We start from the raw sequence: 18,941 nt of genomic DNA on the forward strand, positions 1-18,941 counted from the left end.
AGACCTGAGATTCCTAAGCCTGTAAGAGTTTCAATGCCATTCCTCATGGTGAAGAAAGGGCACCCAAACCTATGACTCTGATGGCCACAGGACCACTAAAGCCAGGATTAAACCACAAACACTTACAAGGTGCTGTGACCTCTGTTGTTCCAACTTATGCCTAATTTTTTATATACCATAATTCCTGTAGAACTGAGTGTAAAACTGTGGAAGGGATCTATGGAAATCCATTAAAAAATCCGTTTCTGAAACTTAAGCCTTGCAATGCTGAGCCTGAGCAGCCCTTGCATGCAGGATCTTCAACCTATGCACTGCTCTTTCCCTTCTCCTTCCAGAAACCAACTTTTCTAAATCTTAGAGAATGGTTTGGGTTGGAAGGGACCTTAAAGCTCAACCTGTTCCACCCCTTCCATGGGCAGAGACACCCTCCACTGTCCCAGGCTGCTCCAAACCCCATCCAACCTGGCCTTGGACACTTCCAGGGATCCAGGGGCAGCCACAGCTTGTCTGGGCATCCTGTGCCAGGGCCTCACCACCCTCACAGGGAAGAATTTATTCCTGACATCTAATCCAAACCTGTTCTTTGTCAGTTTGAAGCCATCCCCCCTTGTTCTATCACTCCACACCCTTGTGAAAAGTCCCTCTCCAGCTCTGTCAGAACTGAAGCACGGTGAATGAAATACAAAAAAAAAAAAAAAAAAGATTCCCAAAGCAAGCTGTAAACTTGCCCATTTTCCAGGTATCTTTCTTGTTTGGGAGTCAGTGAGCTCCCAAACAAGAAAGATACCTGGAAAATCGGCACCTGGAAAGATACCTGGAAAAATGTCAGAAAAATCTGACCCTTGCCCAGGCCCCAGAGTCCCTCTTGCTTCCATCCCTGGCAATTCTCCCCTCCTTCCCAGCTGGCAGCACTGGGATTGCTCACAGCTCTTTGATCGGGCAATGCTCAGCTTGTGGGAAGCCTCTCAGAGTCAGGGCAAGGATCCCTGACACTGACAGTTTCACTTCTGCTTTGAAGATTTTTCCCTAGACTTTCCAGCCTAAAATTCCTGCTGTCTTGTTATTTCCTTTGGTTTTTGTTTTTCTCCCCAAATCCCAGCCCAGTGCAGTTATTCAATGTTCAATGAACATTCACTCCTGCAACATCAGATCATTTCTCTCAATAATTTGGTTATATATCAATATTGGAGCCTTTATTGCACATCCAACTGTTTTCCCAGCATTGTTACATATTGTCTCTCCTTCTTCAAAAAAAAAAAGGTACTTTATAAAACAGAAAGAATTTAATATTTCTTCCATTGTCTTTTCAGTTCTCATAGCTGAACAGCTATATTAAATTCTACAAGGTGACTCATCAGCCCTTTGAGAGGTTGTTTTCTTCTTCAAAGTTCACAGGACTTTTCCACTGTGATCTGAACACCTCAATAACACTTGAAAACTTAATCTGCTATGTCCTTTGTTGGCTATAAACTAAATTTTTTTTTACATCTAAGCTGCCTCATTCTTCAATCTTGACTTCACTCAATAAATTTTAAAACTAAAATTTTGCTTGGAATAGTTTCAAATAGTGCCAGCAGTGCCACAATATCTGCATTGTGATATTTACTTATTAAAAACTTTTTATAACCCCATTAATTCAACATTTCTCACTAATCCATTTCATAGTTTGCTTTCTATCAGCTATGAGAGCATATGCTCATTAAATTTAATAAGGGACTTTACAGGGAATTTTAATTTAAAACATGTCACACTTCTCTGCACTACATTTTGGTCAAGTTGTGCAGAAATCCTCTAAAATACTGTTGGTCTCTTTAGTGAGCCTGATTTTATGAAGTTCTGTGGTTTCTGGCTGTCCTTGGGTTGTCCCCAAGGGCATCTGTCAAGAGCTGATGGACCCCTCCTGCTGCTCTGCAGAGCCCACACTGAATTAAAACCAACACCAGCAAAGCAGGGCTTTAGAGGAGATGATTTACCCTCTGCTTTAGGTGGGATGAATCCTCGGATGGAGGGGAATTTAGACAGCACTGGAGCTGGAAGAGAAAGCAATCACAGAATCAGAAAGTTGGAGAAGACCCTAAAGACCATCAAGTCCAGCCTTTGACCAAAAACCACCACGCCCACTCAGCCACATCAGGAACGGCCACATCTGCTCGGCTGTTCACTCTTCCAGGGAGGGTGACTCTAAATGCTCCTTGGGGAGCATTTTCCAATGCTTAACCACTCTTTCAGTGCTTAACCACTCTTTCCAAACACCACCACGCCCACTCAGCCACCTCGGGAAGGGCCACATCTGCTCGGTTTGTAACACTTCCAGGGAAGGTGATTCCACCACTTCCCTGGGAGCATTTTCCAATGCTTAACCACTCTTTCAGTGAAGAAATATTTCCTAGTATCTGATCTGAACCTCTCCTGGCCCAGCCTGAGGCCATGCCTGAGCTCTGTCACCCAAGATTGTGATGCCAGGCTCGAAACCCAAAGAGCCGCCAGCCCTTCGCGCTCATCCCAGAATTGTCAATAACTCACAGGAATACAGAAAATGGGGCAGGATTTTCACTTTTCAAGGCCAATATTCTATTGCTGAGCAAAACCCTGGCTTCAGGCAGAGTGTCCCAGCAGAGGTGGCAGCTGGAGGTGGCAGCTGGAGGGCAGTGCAGGAGGTGCCCACTCCAGCTGAGCCCCGTACCTGTCCGGCCCGTGGTGGAGGTGCTCTCGCTCTCTCCTGTGTAGTGGATGGCAGAAATTGTCACCTTGTAGGCTCGATCAGGCAGCAGGGACTGCAGGGTCACACTGCTGCTTTTGCCTGGAGCCATGATCTGCAATGGGGGAAGAAAAGATCTCAGTGGCTGGGGCTCTCATTGCAGCTCTCACTCACAGCCCACTGGGTGTGAGGCTCAGAGCAGCATTCCTGCTCAGCTCAGCCCAGGAAACCTGGCTGTGTGCTGCTGTTGGACTAGCGATGGCCAGAGGAAAATCATTTTCCCATGTAAAAGCCCCACTATTCCCCATGGAAATGCAGCAGACGTGCCTTATAAAAGGATTTTCAAGCTGTTTATGCAGGGAATCTTTTAAAATAATTCTATTTAACCTCCCTAAATCAGAGGAGCAGTAGGTTTATCCCCCACCCCTCTGCCTCCAAGAATTCCCTCCCCAGTTCAGTGAGCAGAGAAAGCTGTGCTGAAGTGGCTTTGATGGAGAAAAATATCTTAATTACTAAAGAGTCTCGGAGTTCTGTTTACAAAGCAATACATCAGCAAGAAGAGATTTGGTTGTGAGCCCTGATATCCTAAACCTGACTGGAATGAGCAGAGTTCCTCTGGTCATATTGTCCCCCCCTGTCCCCCCCAGAGGAGCTGGACACTCACAGTTTGCTGGGCAGCAGCATCAGAAACAGGGCTGTAGGTGATTTTGTAGTGCTGAACTCGGCCATCAGGAGGGGTCCAGTGCACCTGGAGGCTGCTGGGGGTCTCAGAGCTGATGAAGAGGTTGGTGGGTGGGCTCCGGGAATCTGTGACAGGGATGGAAGGTGAGCAGCACAAAAAGCAGGGAGAAATCCCTGTAAATGGAGCCAGCAGTGTTTGCTTCCAGACCCTTTTCTGAATGCCTCAGTGTCGCAGGCATCTTTTATGAAAAATCCTTTCCTTAGGATTTTTCCTCCTGAGAAGCTGAGAAGCCTCAGGAACAAAATGTAAACATTGATTATCTGCTGCTGTGGAATGCAACAGGTGGATCTTTGTTAGATGTTTGTAATTAATGGTCAATCACAGCCCAGCTGGCTAGGACAGAGAGCCAATCCACAAACATTTGTTACCATTCTTTGCTATTCTATTCTTAGCCAGCCTTCTGATAAAATCCTTTCTTCTATTCTTTTAGTACAGTTTTAATGTAATATATATCATAAAATAATAAATCAAGCCTTCTGAAACATGGAGTCAGATCCTCATCTCTTCCCTCATCCAAGAACCCCTGTGAACACGGTCATGCCTCAGTGCTCTGCTGTGCAGATAACCAACACTCAGGGAAGCCACAAGCACCCAGGAAAGAGGGGAAAAAATTCTGGAGGGATGAGGATAGCCCAGCTACAAAACACCACAACTCACACATTCAGCAATTCCAAGCCTAGGACATGGGGAAAATTCTTGCAAAGGTGAAAGAGTCCTGGAATCACAAGGCAAAGAGACCCATTGTACACATCATGAACCAACACTAAGGCTGCTTGAGCTGGAACTGAATTTCATCAAGCTGGACAAACAGCTTTACTGGCAATTAAACCTGGATCACACATCAGAGTTAATCCATCATCATTTCTAATATTTTTCAGCTTTTTCTGTTTTAAAATTACCCTAAAAAAATAAATCCCAGAGTATCCAGCACACCAGAGTTCTGTCTAGAGCTTCTGACATCAACACCCACAGCCCTGGAATGGGTCACACACAGTGCCTGAGCTACCCCCTCTTCTCTGGCCCTGTCCTAGGATGGCTGGATGGATTCCAAACAGGTGATGGGCTGAGCCAGACAACCAGAAAGGAGTTTGCCAGGGACCATAGCTGAGCAATTTTTAATTACATAAATGCATTTCTTTCCCTGGGGTCCTGCTGTGCAGCAAACTGGATCTGACGACAGAGGCTCTTCTGCTGGAGGGATTTCTCTGAGCAGAGGTTGAGGGAGGAAGGGAAAGGCAAAGGGGGCTAAATCAGGTCAAAAAGAGGCTCCAGAGCATGAGGTCAGCTGCTCCTGGGGCATTTCCAAGCATAAAATCATGTGTCTGTCCTTGAACTCATGCTGGTGTGAAGACACAGAAGTTCTGGACAAATAAAAAGAAGAATTTATTCAGAAGACACTAAAAATGATGGGTGAGCCCTAAAGACAGTCAAAGAAACACACTGAGGTGATGAGGTTTGTATTCTGCACTTTTCCTGTAAGGATGTTCTGCCCACCCAGCAAAGCCTGGGGTGACCTTAAAGCACAGGTTGAGTGAAGATCATTTCCATCTTCATTGATCCTCCTCCTCTTTTGTTTAGAAAATGAGCTTAATTTTACTGAGGCTGAACTGAGATTGCAAGCAGCTGAATCAGGCTGGAGGTGTTGCCGTGCACCACCACGAGGTAAAGCAGAGAAGAAAACAAGAATAAAGTCACTTCAGCAGCACTTTTATCAGTCAGCGATGCATCCTTGCTGCCTGCACTGGCCATTTCCTTCACCTGAGGTCAGGGGAGACTGCTGAAGTGAACTTTAAAGGGAGAGTTAGGGCTAAAGGGAGAGTTAGGGCAAGTCTTTAGAGTCAGGTTTATTCTGGAAAGCCCTCAGGCCTGGCAGAGTTTGATGGCCTGGATCTGACAGACAGGGGACAGGCCACCTCCTGAAGCTGCCCTGGGGGATAGAAGTATCCCTGCCTGCATCTGTGTCTGGGTTTGCCTCCTCACCCTCTGCTCCTCCACAGGAACGATCCCTGTGTGCTCTCAGGTCTGCCCAGCACCACAGGCACACAAATACTCAAATAAGAATAAAACCCGGGCTCCACTCCATCCAAATGCTCACCTGCAATGATTATTATATAGTAACTACAAGCCTTGTGTTTTCCTGCCATGGGTTGAAGCTTCATTCCCACATTTTTATTTTATGTCTTTTATTTGCCATGCCTACTCTGTCAGGAGCAGTGTATCCTCAGTGAGGAGCTGGATAAAGAGATTTCCCCACAGTTAGCTGGAGGAGCAGGGCACACAAGCACTTTGTGGAGCACTTCTGCAGCAGCTCCCATCCAAACTGCCCTCTCCTTGTCCTTCGGGACCATCAAGGGGCTCTTTTCTTTTGCTCAAGTTCTTTTTCCCCAGCCTGGATGAAAGAACTCTCCCTCAGTACAAAAGAAGGTGCTTGTCTGGTTCTCAGCAGGACCAAAGCCACCCCTTCCAGCATTTTCCATTCAGCAGCACCTCCATGTCCCAGCAGATTCCTTCAGGAAAGCATCATCTGCACTCCCTGTGCTTGCTGGGAAGGTTTGTGCTTGAAGTACCACTAAAGATGTTTATTAGTGTGACAAGTGATCACTGTGAAAGCCTTTGGTCAAGGATAAGGACTTTGCCACACTTGCCAATTTATAAAACAGACAGAAAGGAGAGCTCAACTCAGATGAGAATTCAGTCTAAATATAACAGAGAAAAAAGGAAACATCAGAACTGTGGGTAAGCAGCACATTTTGACAATTTTGTTGTCTGTGGGAAATACATCAGCATGCTTTTGTTTCTGCTCTGCCTCTTAGAAAGTCTGCAGGGAAAAGTTTGCTAACTGGGTTACTGAAAAATAATCCTAAACTTTTTTCTTTCCTCTAGTCCAAACAAAGAACTTTTAAAAATCCAATATCTCCAAGACAAGAAGGGGCTTGTACCACATCAATGTCTCCAAATTTTCTTTTCCAGCTAAAGCTACTCACTGATTTCGAGTTCATAAAATGACGAATCTCAAGCCATAACTTTGAAACAACTTTTTCTCCTACCAGAAAGATGAGTGACCCCATCCCAGTCCTTCCAAATGTCACATCACAGTGATGGTTGGTTGTTGGTTCTTGTAGGAGGATGATGCTTCTGGTGACCTGTATTTTGTGAGGGATTGGTGTCTGCAGGGTCTCATGACCATAACATATTTGGTCTCAAAATGGGTGTTTCAGGTGAGACAAGAGGCATTACTGGTCCCGAATAAAATGAACTTGGTGTTTTTCCCTCACCCCAGGGGCAGAACTCAGTTCCATTTCACAAAACCATAGGCAAGGAGCATTGCTCTGACCTGGCAATATTTTCCCTTGACCTTCAAGGAAGAAAATTTCAGGAAGGCTGAAGGACAAGGAGAGGATCTTGTGTTACCAGTTCCTGCTGAGCTTCACTTCAGTCCTTGCCCTTAAACTTCAGCATTTCTTGGAAATTCTACCAAGACATTTTTAAGAAAAAACTTCATGACTTGACCTATCCTTACATAAAAGGATGTTGCCAAGAGAGAAAAAGAGAAAAGCAATGATGAAAGCAAAAAAAAGCATTTCCTCCTGCCTCCCACAACCTCCTCTAGCACACACTTTTGGTATTGCTCAGCACAGCCTGATCAATGCTGCTCACCACCTAGCAACCCAAAGTCTGCCATCCTGAGGAGATCCAGAGAGCTTTCATCACTGATTCAGCCCTCAGAATTCCATTTTATAATGAAAATTAAGGGGGAAAGGGCTCAAAAATCAAACCAAGAGGTCTGGGTTTTCAGATAACACCAGAGATTTCCATGCTGTGTCTGAATGAGTTGTTATCCACCAGCTCTGATGGTAGATTAACAGCACTGGACATCCTGACCAGGCACAGTACAGGGTAGCAGCTTGTGCTTGAAACACTGAATATTTGAAATATACCCATATCCCAGGAGTTCCCAGAGTCCTGCCTAGTGCCACATCATCCCATACATTCGTTGTTCAAGCCTTCAGCAATTTTCTGGCATCCTCAGGTTCCCCCTGACCTGTCCCAGAGCAGCTCTGGAAATCACCAGCCACCCCTTCTGTGCCACTTCTCCTCTGTGGCCACTTCTTACTTTAAACACTAGAAAAGAATTAGCATCAAAACGTTGATTTCACCTGCACATATTGGCTGGGAGGAGTGTGGCAGTGTCCTGACTGCTCCTGCAAAGGGGGCAGCAGCTCCCAGGCACTGGGCCCTGTGCTGGCTGCCCAGCTGCACACCTGGCTTTCTGGAGAATTCCGTTTTCTTCATGCAGAAGGCAGAGCCTGGCAATTCCCAAAGCTCCTGCACAAGGACAGCAGCTGACAAGCAGAACTCAAATTGTTTTCCCTGCCCTGCTGGGGTGCCAGCAGCAGCAAGGGCTGGCTTGTGCAAATGTGCCCAGAAGGGCACTGTCACGTTCATTGTGCTAGGCTGAGAGAGCTCCTCTGACACCTCATAATTCAGAGCTTAAAATGTAGTAATTAATTTTCCTACAGCCTCCAAACAGCTCTAATTGTCCTCTTGTCATCATATATCAGTAGGATGCTTGCTTTTCTTTTTTTCTTTGCCAGTATGCAGCTCCAAGGTACTTGTCTGAGGTCGTTTCCAATAAAAATGGTTTTATTATTTATTATTAATAAAACCTGAGCTTCTTATTCCAAGATTGCCATTTACTTCAAGCTTCATAAGCTCAACATCAGCCTAAAAGAGTTCATTCTGCAGAGAAGGATGAGATCTGAGAGGGGAGGGAGGACTGCTGGTGTTGAAGTGTTCCACTTCCAACAAAGCCATTTTAAAGGAAATATTAATTAACAGGACCTGTGGGAGTGCCACTTTTAACCTCATATCCTGCCTGTACAAAGCCAGATTTAGACAATGCTTCCAAGGCAGAGTGTGCCTGCAGGATTGCCTCCCAAATCTGTAAATGCCCTCAGTGAGGCACGGCTCAGCAATCACAGAGCTCAGGAAATCCTCACCCTCCCTACAGGCAATATTTTATGAACAAGAACCATTCCTTAGGCAGCACAGGGACACGTTCAGCTGGACACCCTTGGAATTTCCATCCATGCACTACACTGAGGCAGGGGAGGGATGAAATGTGCTCCACATGGAACACGTGCAGGGATTATCAGTGTGATGGGATTGTCCAGCCTCTTGTTCTCGGGACAGACTGAGAACATTTTCAGACAGAAGCCTAAATAAACATCTCTAGCTTTTTTCAGACATTTGGGTTGGTGTTTTTAGAGCTGGAGGAGACCAGTCTGAGCTGCAGACGTGCTGAGCTGTGAGGGTTCCCCTGCCCTGTCACCTCTGCGCTGTGATCCCAGCACTGGTCACTTACTGGTCCTGTGGTGGACAGACACAGTGTCACTTCGAGCACCATCCTTGTAGTAGGCCCAGATGGATATTTTGTAGTCAGTGTTCTTCTGCAGGCCGGGCAGGATGGCTGTGGCCACATTTCCAGCCAGGGAGAGCTGCACAAGGAGAGAGAGGACAGGAGTCGGATCCCCAGGCTGCTCCATGCCCCCCAGCTGCCTGGCTCACAGGTTGTCCCTAGGCACAAGTGAGTTAACACCAGGCTTTGGGGCCAAAGTTTGGGGTTGCACACGTGTTAGCAAAGGCAAAATTGCAGCTGTGAAGAGTGCAGAGCAGAGGCCTGTGCATGGCAGCCCAGGGATGACCAGCAGCTCCTGCACACCACAACACAGAGCTCTGACACAAGGCAGTGCCTGCCTGGAGCACAGAGTCCCTCTGATGAGTTTCCAGCTTCTAGGGGAGCTGGGGACAGAAGCCCCAGAACCCCTCTGTTCCAGCCCAAATAGAAATTATTTGGTCTCACTCATTGCAGGAGAGACTTGAGTATTAAGCCTAGATTTCAACTGCTGTTTGACCTCATACTGAAAATAGGGGCTTCAGATGGAAGAGGGCACCTGGTCCATCCCTGCCACACCTGCACCAGCTCTGTCTCTGCTCATTCTCCTCTGTGTGCTCCTTACTTGGCCCTCATCCTTCCCAAAGAGCAGTGTCCCAAAAATACCAGTGCTTCCTAGCACTGAGGAGAAGAGAAAATGCTTCACCTTCTTAGAAGCAATGCCTCCAGCTATAAATACTTGAGTGCTGTCTTTTTCTTACCCACAACATCTTGACATTGGGGACTGGTGATCCTCTGCAAGCCCAGATCTTTTTCTACTGAATTGCTTCTTAGCTATTTGTTCTACATCCTGTATACCTATGGTTAATTATTCCTGCCTAAGCTTAATACTTTCTTCTTGTCCCTATTAAATTTCATCCTTGAGGTTTCCCAGAACACTTCTACAATCTTCCCAGAGCCTGCAGGACTCTGCCCTGCTGTCCCTCCTGCTTCCAGCCCTCAAGGTGACTGCTCCACTGAAAGCCAGAGCCAGCAGGGATCCTGCTGAACTGTTCAATTGCTGGAGTGCATTTCCCTGAATCGTTTCACACAGCTCTCTGCCACTCCAGCAGGTGAGCTCAGAGCCAGCCCAGCCTCCCCAGAGCTGTGTGTGGGCTCATACCTCCTGAGGCTTCTCTCCGCTGGCTGTGCTCCACTTGATCTGATAGACAACCACGTCCGAGGCAGCGACAGCTTCCCACTGCAGGCGGAGGCTGCTCCCAGAGAGCTCAGTGACCTTCAGAGCGCGAGGAGGGGGCACCTTCACTGAGGGGAGCACAAGGAACACGAGCTGAAGAGCAGGCTCTGACAGCACCTTGTCAGAGCCAGGGTGGGGAGCAGATGGCTGGGGAGCAGAACATCACCCAAGCAGATGTGTGAGGCCAGCCTGTCTGTCGCTTCTTCAGACCCATGTGACAACAGTCATCAGGACAGACGGGGTAAATTATTTTTAAAGCCCTAATTAAGACAGGTTATCTCGTTTATGGGGAGCACAGATATCACATTGGTTTTGTAAAGGGAAGAAGGCTAGGAGGGCTCTCAAGGATGCAGAGGTTAGTGATACATCATGCTTTTCTTCATTTGCTTCTTTTCTTTATCCCTTCCACCTCATTTTGAGCATAACACAGTTGGACATATTCCACACACAAAGAACAGCAGCCATCTGTGCTCTGTGGAAGGGTTTTGGCCACGAGCTGCTGGGGCCAGTCTGCAAAACTGGCCCAAGCAAGTTCAGAGACACACAAACAAACTTTGTCACCTCTTACTGAGATCAGAAGTATTTTCATTCCTTACTTACAGGTGGTGACATTGCCAGTAATTGGAAAGGAGTCCCCTTCATCGTATGTGGATCTGACGCTGATGAAGTATTGTGTGAGGGAGGACAGAGGTCTCAGGACAGTGGATGTTGCAGTGCCAGGAACTTCCACCTGCATGAGGGAGTTGGGTGAGCATTGTAAGACAGAGGCTGAGACGCCTGGGCTTGGTCAGCCTGAAGAAAAAGAGACACTTTATTGCAGCCTTTCAGTATTTCAAGGGAGCTTGTTAAAAAGATGGGAACAGACAATTTCAGCAAGGCCTGTTGCTATAGGACAAGGGGTCCTGGCTTTAAACTAAAAGAAGTAGATTCAGATGAGGTATAAGGAAGAATTTTACAACAAAAGTGGTAAAACACTGGCATGGGCTACCCAGAGAGGCGGTGGATGCCCCATCCCTGGAAAAATTCCAGGCCAGATTGGATGGGGATCTGAGCAACCTGAACTAGCTGAAGATGTCTCTGCTCACTGCAGGGGAGTTGAACTAGATGGATGGATGGATGGATGTCCCTTCCAACCCAAACCATCCAGTGACTCTAGGGGTACAGCTGCAGAGAGGTCAGCACGTGGTGATAACTGCAGCAAAAGCGCCCATTTCAGAGTTACGACTCTGCCAGCACACCGGCTCTCCCTGCACCATGCTGACGGAGAACAGCACATTATCCAACTCCCCAGGTCTCTCTTCCTCCCCCCAGCCCTTGGGGACTCACCTGCCCAGCATTGCCCCCTCTGCTAGAGACATAGGTGAGGTGGTGAGCGCGCACGGCCGGCGCCGCGGGCTCCCAGCTCACCCGCACGGACGCGTGGCTCAGCTCTGAGAAGCTCAGGTACCTGGGAGGACTCAAGGCCACTGCAACAACAGTTAGTGACAGCACTCCCAGCCCTCACAGCCTGCACAAATGCCACCCACTGCCTCCTGCTGCTCTTAGATGATCCCAGCTTGAACTAAGGGGCTCGTTCATTATGCAGGAAAATATTCCCTTTATTCACTGTGATGCCTTGTGAAAGCTGACCTAGAAGAGAGGCTAGGCAGAGTTAAAGAATAAAGTTGGAATTTATTAGAAGGCCTCCATGGATACACCTTAGGCAGCCCAGCTAGGGCAGCATCCAAGATGAACCAAAATGGTCACAAAATGCACGACAGTCACAAGGTCTCTCACTTTTATAAGTTCTGCTCCATTTGCATATTGGAGTTAATTATCCAATTATAGCTTTAACTTGTGAAGTCCCATCCTTCTTGTTTTTCTCTCTTCAGTCCATTGTTGTTTATGTTCTTAGGCCTGAGATTTGGATCATTTTTCTTTGGTCCCCAGCTAGAGAAGGAATTGCTTTGTCTAGCTACTCTGTGAAGAGAGCTTCCTATTTCCTAATATGAAAATCAGATCTACACACTAAAGCAGTACAGAATCAGAAAAATATAAAAGTTAAAACCTGAGGCATCAACTATCACATGCACATCTGGAAGGTTATGAAGGGCTGCCATAGGTTTAGATGAGGAAACAGCCAGATGATTGCCTTTCCCCCCCCAGACAACAAAGACTTCAAGGAACATCTCTTTCAGGGGTCCTTTACTACCAGGGGAACACCACTCCTTTTTCACAGCTTACCCTGCAACTAGAGATCCCCTTGGGGACCAATATTTGCTTCAGATCCAGCAGAAAAGAGGTAGCATGTGTACAAGCCACATGCACAATATGGGAAGCACCTCACTGAACACATCTCTCCCACCTTGAGTGTTTAATAACAGCTCCGTCAGCAGCAGCAGCAGCACTTACAGGTGGTTTCCTGGATGCTGGCTGGATCACTGGCATCTTCCCCATACATGGCATACACTGCAACAGAGTACCCCGTGCTGGGGGACAGCCCCTCCAGCAGCACCTCGGGCTGGGTCACCTTCACCTGCCAACAGAGAGGGGGTTTAGGGTACCCTTCAGCTCTAGGGTACCTCCCAATGCATTAAAGACAGCAGGACCTTACAGAGACACAGGCCAAGGACCCTTTGGTTACAGTAAGGGGACATCTCCACTCTAGAATGGACTTAGAATCATAGTGTCACAGAATATCCCAAGCTGGAAGGGACCAACAAGGATCAGCAGAGCCCAAATCCTGTTCCTGAACAGGAAAACCCCAAGAACCCCACCACGTCCCTGAGAGTGTTGCACAAATTCTCTTTGACCCCTGTCACCCTGCTGCTGTGACCATCCCATGCTCAACCACCCCTGGGGTAAGGAATCCTTTCTTGATATCCCCCCCAAACCTGTCCTGACACAGCTCCAGCTGCTCCCTCGGCTGCTGTCACACGGAGCAGAGATGGGAGCTCCCCTCCCTTCCCCTCGATGATGCCTCCTGTCATTCTCCTGCTCTCCAGCCCCTTCCCCACCTGGGCAGGTGCTCTGCAGTGCTCTGCCCCTCTGACACCCAGCCCTTGGGGATGCACAGCACCTCCTCCACACCCTGCGCTGCAGAGCCCTGAGTCCCTCACACCAAAACGCTGCTGCTGCTCTGGCTTGGATCGGGGGCATCCAAGAGCTGTGATCCTGCTTTTCTCAGAGCCACGGGAAGCTGTGGCAGGAGCGCTGCCGGGCTGCTGCCATCTGCTGCCAGCACAGCACGGGCACAGCCCTGGTCCCGCTGCCTTGAGCTGCGGAAAGCCACCACGGGGACATTGAGGAGGCTGCACCCATTTGAGCACAGCTTATAAGAAGGTGGGAACATTTTAATGCTGGTTTTGCAGACATCCCATAGGTGTGGAGCATTGCACTCCTGCAGGGAGTAGGTCAGGTAACTGTGGAAATGTTTTGGCATGCTGAAATGCAAATTTGAATGTTGGTGTTGCTTCAAGTGTTCTGAATCTTATAAAAATCCCATGATTATGCCCTGGAAGCAGAGTATTCATTGTTCTGTTTTGAAAACCATCCTGCAATTGTCCCTATTGCTGTGCATTCAAAGGGGGAATCTCAGTCAATGAGGCAATAAATGTTCCTCCCCACTCACTTTGTTTTTTTTAAATTCATATCGTCAGCCTACAGGTACTCCAGATAAGGCATTAACATGCACAACAAAGGGTTCTTAGTTGTTTCTAAGGATTTTCCATTCATCAAGCATTGTTTTATTCATCTGCAGTGTCATAGGCCTGTTTTCAGGTGTCAGCAAAATCTACCCTAACACATTTTCAATTAACATTTAAAGATACACACAGTCAAGATGTTTATGTACAGCCTCGAGGATGCAGTGATTACACTTGGGGCTGCAAGGATGTGAGTTCAGTGCCTGAGTTTCCAGGGCCCCAGGAGGCAGCCAGATCTCTCCCTTGACTTAATTTCCCACATGAAACCCTCAAAGTTAGAAATCACTTTGAGACAAACCATTGAAAAAAGAATCTTATATGAAAGCTGTTTCTGACAATAATTCTGATACATTTTTTTTCTTTGACCACACGATACCGATTGCCAATGCTTAGAGCTAGCACTAAACTCAGCCCAAACAGAGAAAAAACAATGTTATCACCATTGTCACAAACTCTACCTCTGCTGTATAGTCCTCTGCTCCATCAGGGGCTGCAGAGCAGAGCACCAGGTAGTGTGTGGCTCCCTGGGCTGCTTCCCAGCTCAGCCTCAGACTGTTGTGGCTCAGCTCAGACACACGCAGGGAGCGAGGGGAAGATAAAGGCACTAAAGAGAAAAATAAGGCACAAAGGTACCTTCAGTGAATGAGGTCTGAAACAACTCAAAACCCAGGGGACACCTGGCTTTGCAACAGCTACTGCAAGCTGGTGGTCACTTACCCCGTGTCTAACAGTCTCTATGCTACAGAGAGTTTAATTCACTTGGAGACCATGGATTGAAAACTTTTAAAAAAGCAGCAAAGAGTTGCAATATATTCCTAGCAGGGTGTGTTACTGTCACATTCTGCTTTGCAGAATGACAGAGGTGGAAAGGACCCCTGCCCAACCAGCTGCTCAAAGAACAGGTTGCTCAAGGAGTCTTGTCTGGTTGAGTTCTGAGCATCTCCACAGATGAGAGATGAAATGAGCTCTCTCCAAAGAGAGCTGTAGGCAGGCTGAACGTGAGCTGGGAAATACCCAGGGCAGGCTGCAGTGTGAGGTGGCCAGAGCAGCCATCAGCACAGTTCTCTCTACTCACAGGTGGAGGTGACTCCTCTCAGCCCGTCCCCCGCGGCGCTGTCGTACACAGGGATCACCGACACCAGGTACTCCGTGTGTGAGGTCAGGTTGGACAGCTGCAGGGAGGACTCTGCTCCCTCTAGAACCACCTGCAAGCACAAGGCAGGGCTGTCAGGGCAGGGAGGTGCTGCTGCTCTTCAGTGGAACAGCTGAAGTGGACATCCCTGGCCAGTGTGGCTCCCCCGTGACAGATCTGTGCCCAGAAACGTGAAGTGCAGCTCCCTCGGTGCTTTGTGCTCGGTAAATCTCTCCAAAACACAGAGGTGAGAGGCAGGAAGGATTGCTGTCCTCTAAGCCTGGGATCTGTGCAAACACTGAGCATAAAACTCTAGTCATGCTCTCACTGAAATCAATGGAAATTCATCCACAACTTGGATTTGCTTTTTTTAATCATATCCATCACAGACGAGTATCCTTGGACAGAGCTCTGTACCCGAGTGTCCACTTTGAGTCAAAACATGATTTAGGGAGGGGATAACACTGGCTAAGAGAAAAATCAACCTTGCCACCCTATTACCTCATCACATTTACACTCATTGTACATTTAATTTAATCTCTGGCTTAACTGATGTCCCACTCCCACCCTCCTTTTGTCCACCCAAGCCTACACTTTAATTCCCAGCCACCATCTGGAATCTGTGGCAGTCTCAGGTATCCAGGGAAAGGTCTCTCACCTCTTTGGGGGTGCCACCCTTGGATGGATAATACACAACCCTGTATTTCTTTGGTGGTCTCAGAGGAGGGCTCCAGGCCAAGTGCATGCTCTTGGAGGTCACAGCAGATATTTTCAGGTCAGTTGGGCTGAGCTGGGGACCCGTGCTCACAGGGGTGTCTTTCACAGCGCTGCCTAGGAATTAAAAACACAGTTATTTTCTTACATTCACACTTCTCATGCCAAACATACTTTCCAGCTCATAAATATGAGTGACATTTTTCAAATCAAGTTGCAGTCTCCTTCCCTATAGAGTAGAGAAACTGTTCCAGACTGCTCTGAAATAAATATTTTAAAACTGGGTGTACAGAGAACATAAATACTCCATAAAGAGCAGGCTGTGTATTTTGCTGGGTGCTGCAAATAATTCTTCAACACAAGTCTATGTTCCTCAATCACAAAAATTTGCCAAAATTACCTAGCAAAAATTACTTTGGTTTCTTTTTGAAGAAGCTAATTTTTCTTCAGCTTAATCTTCATCTTTGTAAAATGTCTAATTATATGAAATACAAATCAATAAGAATAAATGAATTTATTTACATGAATGTCCAGAGCATTAAAATAAAATTATGTTTGAAATTTAGATGTTCCCATTCTGCTTAGGTCAATCTTAGAGCAAACAGAGATAGAAATATGTACACGATATTTCTCCTGAGGATCTAACCTAACATCTGGAGGGGTTCTTCATGGTTTTCATAATGCAAACTGCTCCCCAGCTAAGGAAAGAAATGGTTGCTTGATTTGAACTTGAAAATGCCTTGGAGATCCAACATCCAAAGTTTAGTGGAGGAAAAAAGAAATGCATATATGTGTTTTATCATCTCCTCATCCTACCTCCACATTTACCCCATACTCTTTCTGTAGTATATTTTCATACTAGTTCTTCTGCTTTTTCTGCCTCTTTTTGGCTGCAAGAAACTCAGAAAAGGAGATGGATACAACACATTTACCACACCATATGATAAAGGAAGAGAGAAGGAATGTAATGGTAATTCCCTATAATGGTAATTGCAGTCATTAAGTGATTTTCTCCTCCAAGAGGAAGGGGCATGGTGAGCAGCAGTGTGGGGGGATAGAATATAAGAAAAATAAAGATATTGCAGAAAGTATTCTCAGCCCTAAGGAGTTGCAGCTGGGCCAATTACCAAAGATTAGGAACAGGCCTGACTTTAACAGGCCACAGCCTGTGTGACCAATGAGAAGATGAGTGCTATAAAAGAGTGGGATGGTTGGTTGAGAAGGGAATTCGAGTTGGTTGGCTGCTTTGTGAAGAAGAAAAGGTCAGTGCTCTGAGGAGCTGCCCACCAAGAAGGTGTGAAACTTTTGCGATAAGGGGACAACGGCATGAAACCCCTGCAACAAGACGACAACGCAGCAGGAAGGGAGGTCCCACTTCACCTGCGGTTTCCTTGTGGCTCCTCTCCTTGATCCTGGTGCACAGGACCCGTGTGAGCTTGCCCACCAGGGAGCTGAGCAGGGGGAAGTCCAGCACGTTGTAGACGGTGAACTCCAGCGGCTCCGAGGCCACCTGCCGCAGCTCCGCCTCGTCCGCGTTCTTCACCCCTGCCGCCAGAGAACCAGGTACTCAGCACGAGTTAATAGTGAGCAATGAGGGTAAACTTGACTTAACCATCGCAAATCTAGGGTTGGTATATCCTGTGCCAGCCACTGTGGTCATACAGGAGACCCAAATTAACCTTGTAACGGTGTAAAGAGTGGTCACATGTTATCCAAGTAGCTAAGATTAAAAAGCAACTGAGCTGTCACAAGCCCAAGATGCCAATAAGGCCTCTCCATCAAAGAAGATCTTTGAACAACAATTAATTGAACTCCATGAAAGCCAGGGCCCAAACTGGGATTAGATACCCCACTATGCCTGGGCCTAAATCTTGATGCTTACCCCTACTAAAGCATCCACCTGAGAACTACAAGCACCAATGCTTAAAACTCCAAGGACTTGGTGGTGCCACTGCCATGAACCCACCTAGAGGAGCTTGTTATGTAATCGATGATCCATGATATAGCTGACCATTCCTCGCCTAAACAGCACACATACCACCGTGCCAGCCCACCTTCCCTGGAAGCCCAACAGTGAGTGCAATAGCCCCACCACGCTAATAAAACAGGTCAAGGTACAGCCTGTGGAATGGAAGCAATGGGCGACATTTTCTAAGTTAGAGCATAACAGCAAAGGGGTATGGAACAACCCCTGGAAGGTGGATTTAGCCTTCCAGCAGGGGGAAGTCCAGCACGCTGTCAACAGTGAGCTCCAGCGGCTCCGAGGCCACCGGCCGCAGCTCCACCTGAGTTTGCACACAACCCCAGCGTGGGGAGAGAGGAGGATCTCTACTCCATGTTTCAGAGGGCCGATTTATTATTTTATTGTATGTATTATATCAAAGGAAAATGATATATTAAAACTCTACTAAAAGAATAGAAAAAAGGATTTCATCAGAAGGGTAGCAAGGAATGATAATAAAATCTTGTGACTGACCAGAGAGTCCGAGACAGCTGGACTGTGATTGGCCATTAATTAAAAACAACCACATGAGACCAATCAAAGACTGCACCTGTTGCATTCCACGGCAGCAGATAATTGTTGTTTACATTTCGTTTCTGAGGCCTCTCAGCTTCTCAGGAGAAAAGATCCTAACAAAAGGATTTTTCATAAACTATGTCCGTGACACCAGGCTGAGAAACGCCCCACACAGGCCTTCATCACCGCCCTGCTCTCCCAGCACAGCCTCCCAGGCACCCCACTGGCACAGTGGTGTCTTTTCCTGCAGCAACCACCTCAGCCCAGCCTGGGAAGAGCTTTCAGCTCAGAAGGCTCTTAGTGGCCTGGAGACAGCCTGGTGAATCTTCCTGCTGTTTTCCTGCCTCCTCACCACTTGCAGGCTTGGCTGTCAGAAAGGTAAATGTTTTTCAACCTGAGAGGCAGTTGGCATAAACAGATGAGGGACTGAATGAACAAATAACCATTTTATATTTATGAGGTGCCAGTGCTCCCCACAGAGAGCCTGTTGTTTGTCAGAACATCACATTGCATTTCAATAGTCAGGGATGAGTAAAAAGCAGCCCTTTTATGTAACAGAATTTCTCCATCTCACGGCATCCTCCATCCTTCAGCTCCCCCTCCTCCCTAACTCTCTGCTGACCAAGCTCCACAGTACAATTCATTTTGCTTCCCAGAGCTTGGTTCGAGGTTCCCTAACACTGTCCAAGGAGGCTCAGCAGCTCTCCTCCCTCCATAAATGCCACTTACCTGCATGACCCTATGCAATAAACCCTCACTTGCATGTTCCCAACATAAATTAGCACTTAAACTTTTGAAGATTGCAATTTTAGGGGAGATTTT

General features: G+C 47.2%; 1 protein-coding gene across 1 annotated transcript in view; it reads right to left on the reverse strand.

Moving 5' to 3' along the window:
• Nucleotides 1-18,941, reverse strand: part of COL20A1 (collagen type XX alpha 1 chain) — a 49,331-nt gene that overhangs the window by 21,365 nt on the left and 9,025 nt on the right. The window contains exons 9-20 of the mRNA XM_066561598.1: nucleotides 16,982-17,146; nucleotides 15,546-15,718; nucleotides 14,831-14,960; nucleotides 14,214-14,359; nucleotides 12,464-12,587; nucleotides 11,399-11,538; nucleotides 10,673-10,802; nucleotides 9,998-10,140; nucleotides 8,806-8,938; nucleotides 3,363-3,505; nucleotides 2,684-2,813; nucleotides 1,974-2,030 (exon numbers count right to left, since the gene is read on the reverse strand). Coding sequence (XP_066417695.1) covers nucleotides 1,974-2,030; nucleotides 2,684-2,813; nucleotides 3,363-3,505; nucleotides 8,806-8,938; nucleotides 9,998-10,140; nucleotides 10,673-10,802; nucleotides 11,399-11,538; nucleotides 12,464-12,587; nucleotides 14,214-14,359; nucleotides 14,831-14,960; nucleotides 15,546-15,718; nucleotides 16,982-17,146 — 1,614 coding nt within the window. The remainder of the gene's footprint in view (nucleotides 1-1,973; nucleotides 2,031-2,683; nucleotides 2,814-3,362; nucleotides 3,506-8,805; nucleotides 8,939-9,997; nucleotides 10,141-10,672; nucleotides 10,803-11,398; nucleotides 11,539-12,463; nucleotides 12,588-14,213; nucleotides 14,360-14,830; nucleotides 14,961-15,545; nucleotides 15,719-16,981; nucleotides 17,147-18,941) is intronic.

The sequence above is a fragment of the Molothrus aeneus genome, chromosome 17 (assembly GCF_037042795.1).
Source record: "Molothrus aeneus isolate 106 chromosome 17, BPBGC_Maene_1.0, whole genome shotgun sequence".
NCBI classification, from domain to species: Eukaryota; Metazoa; Chordata; class Aves; order Passeriformes; family Icteridae; genus Molothrus; species Molothrus aeneus.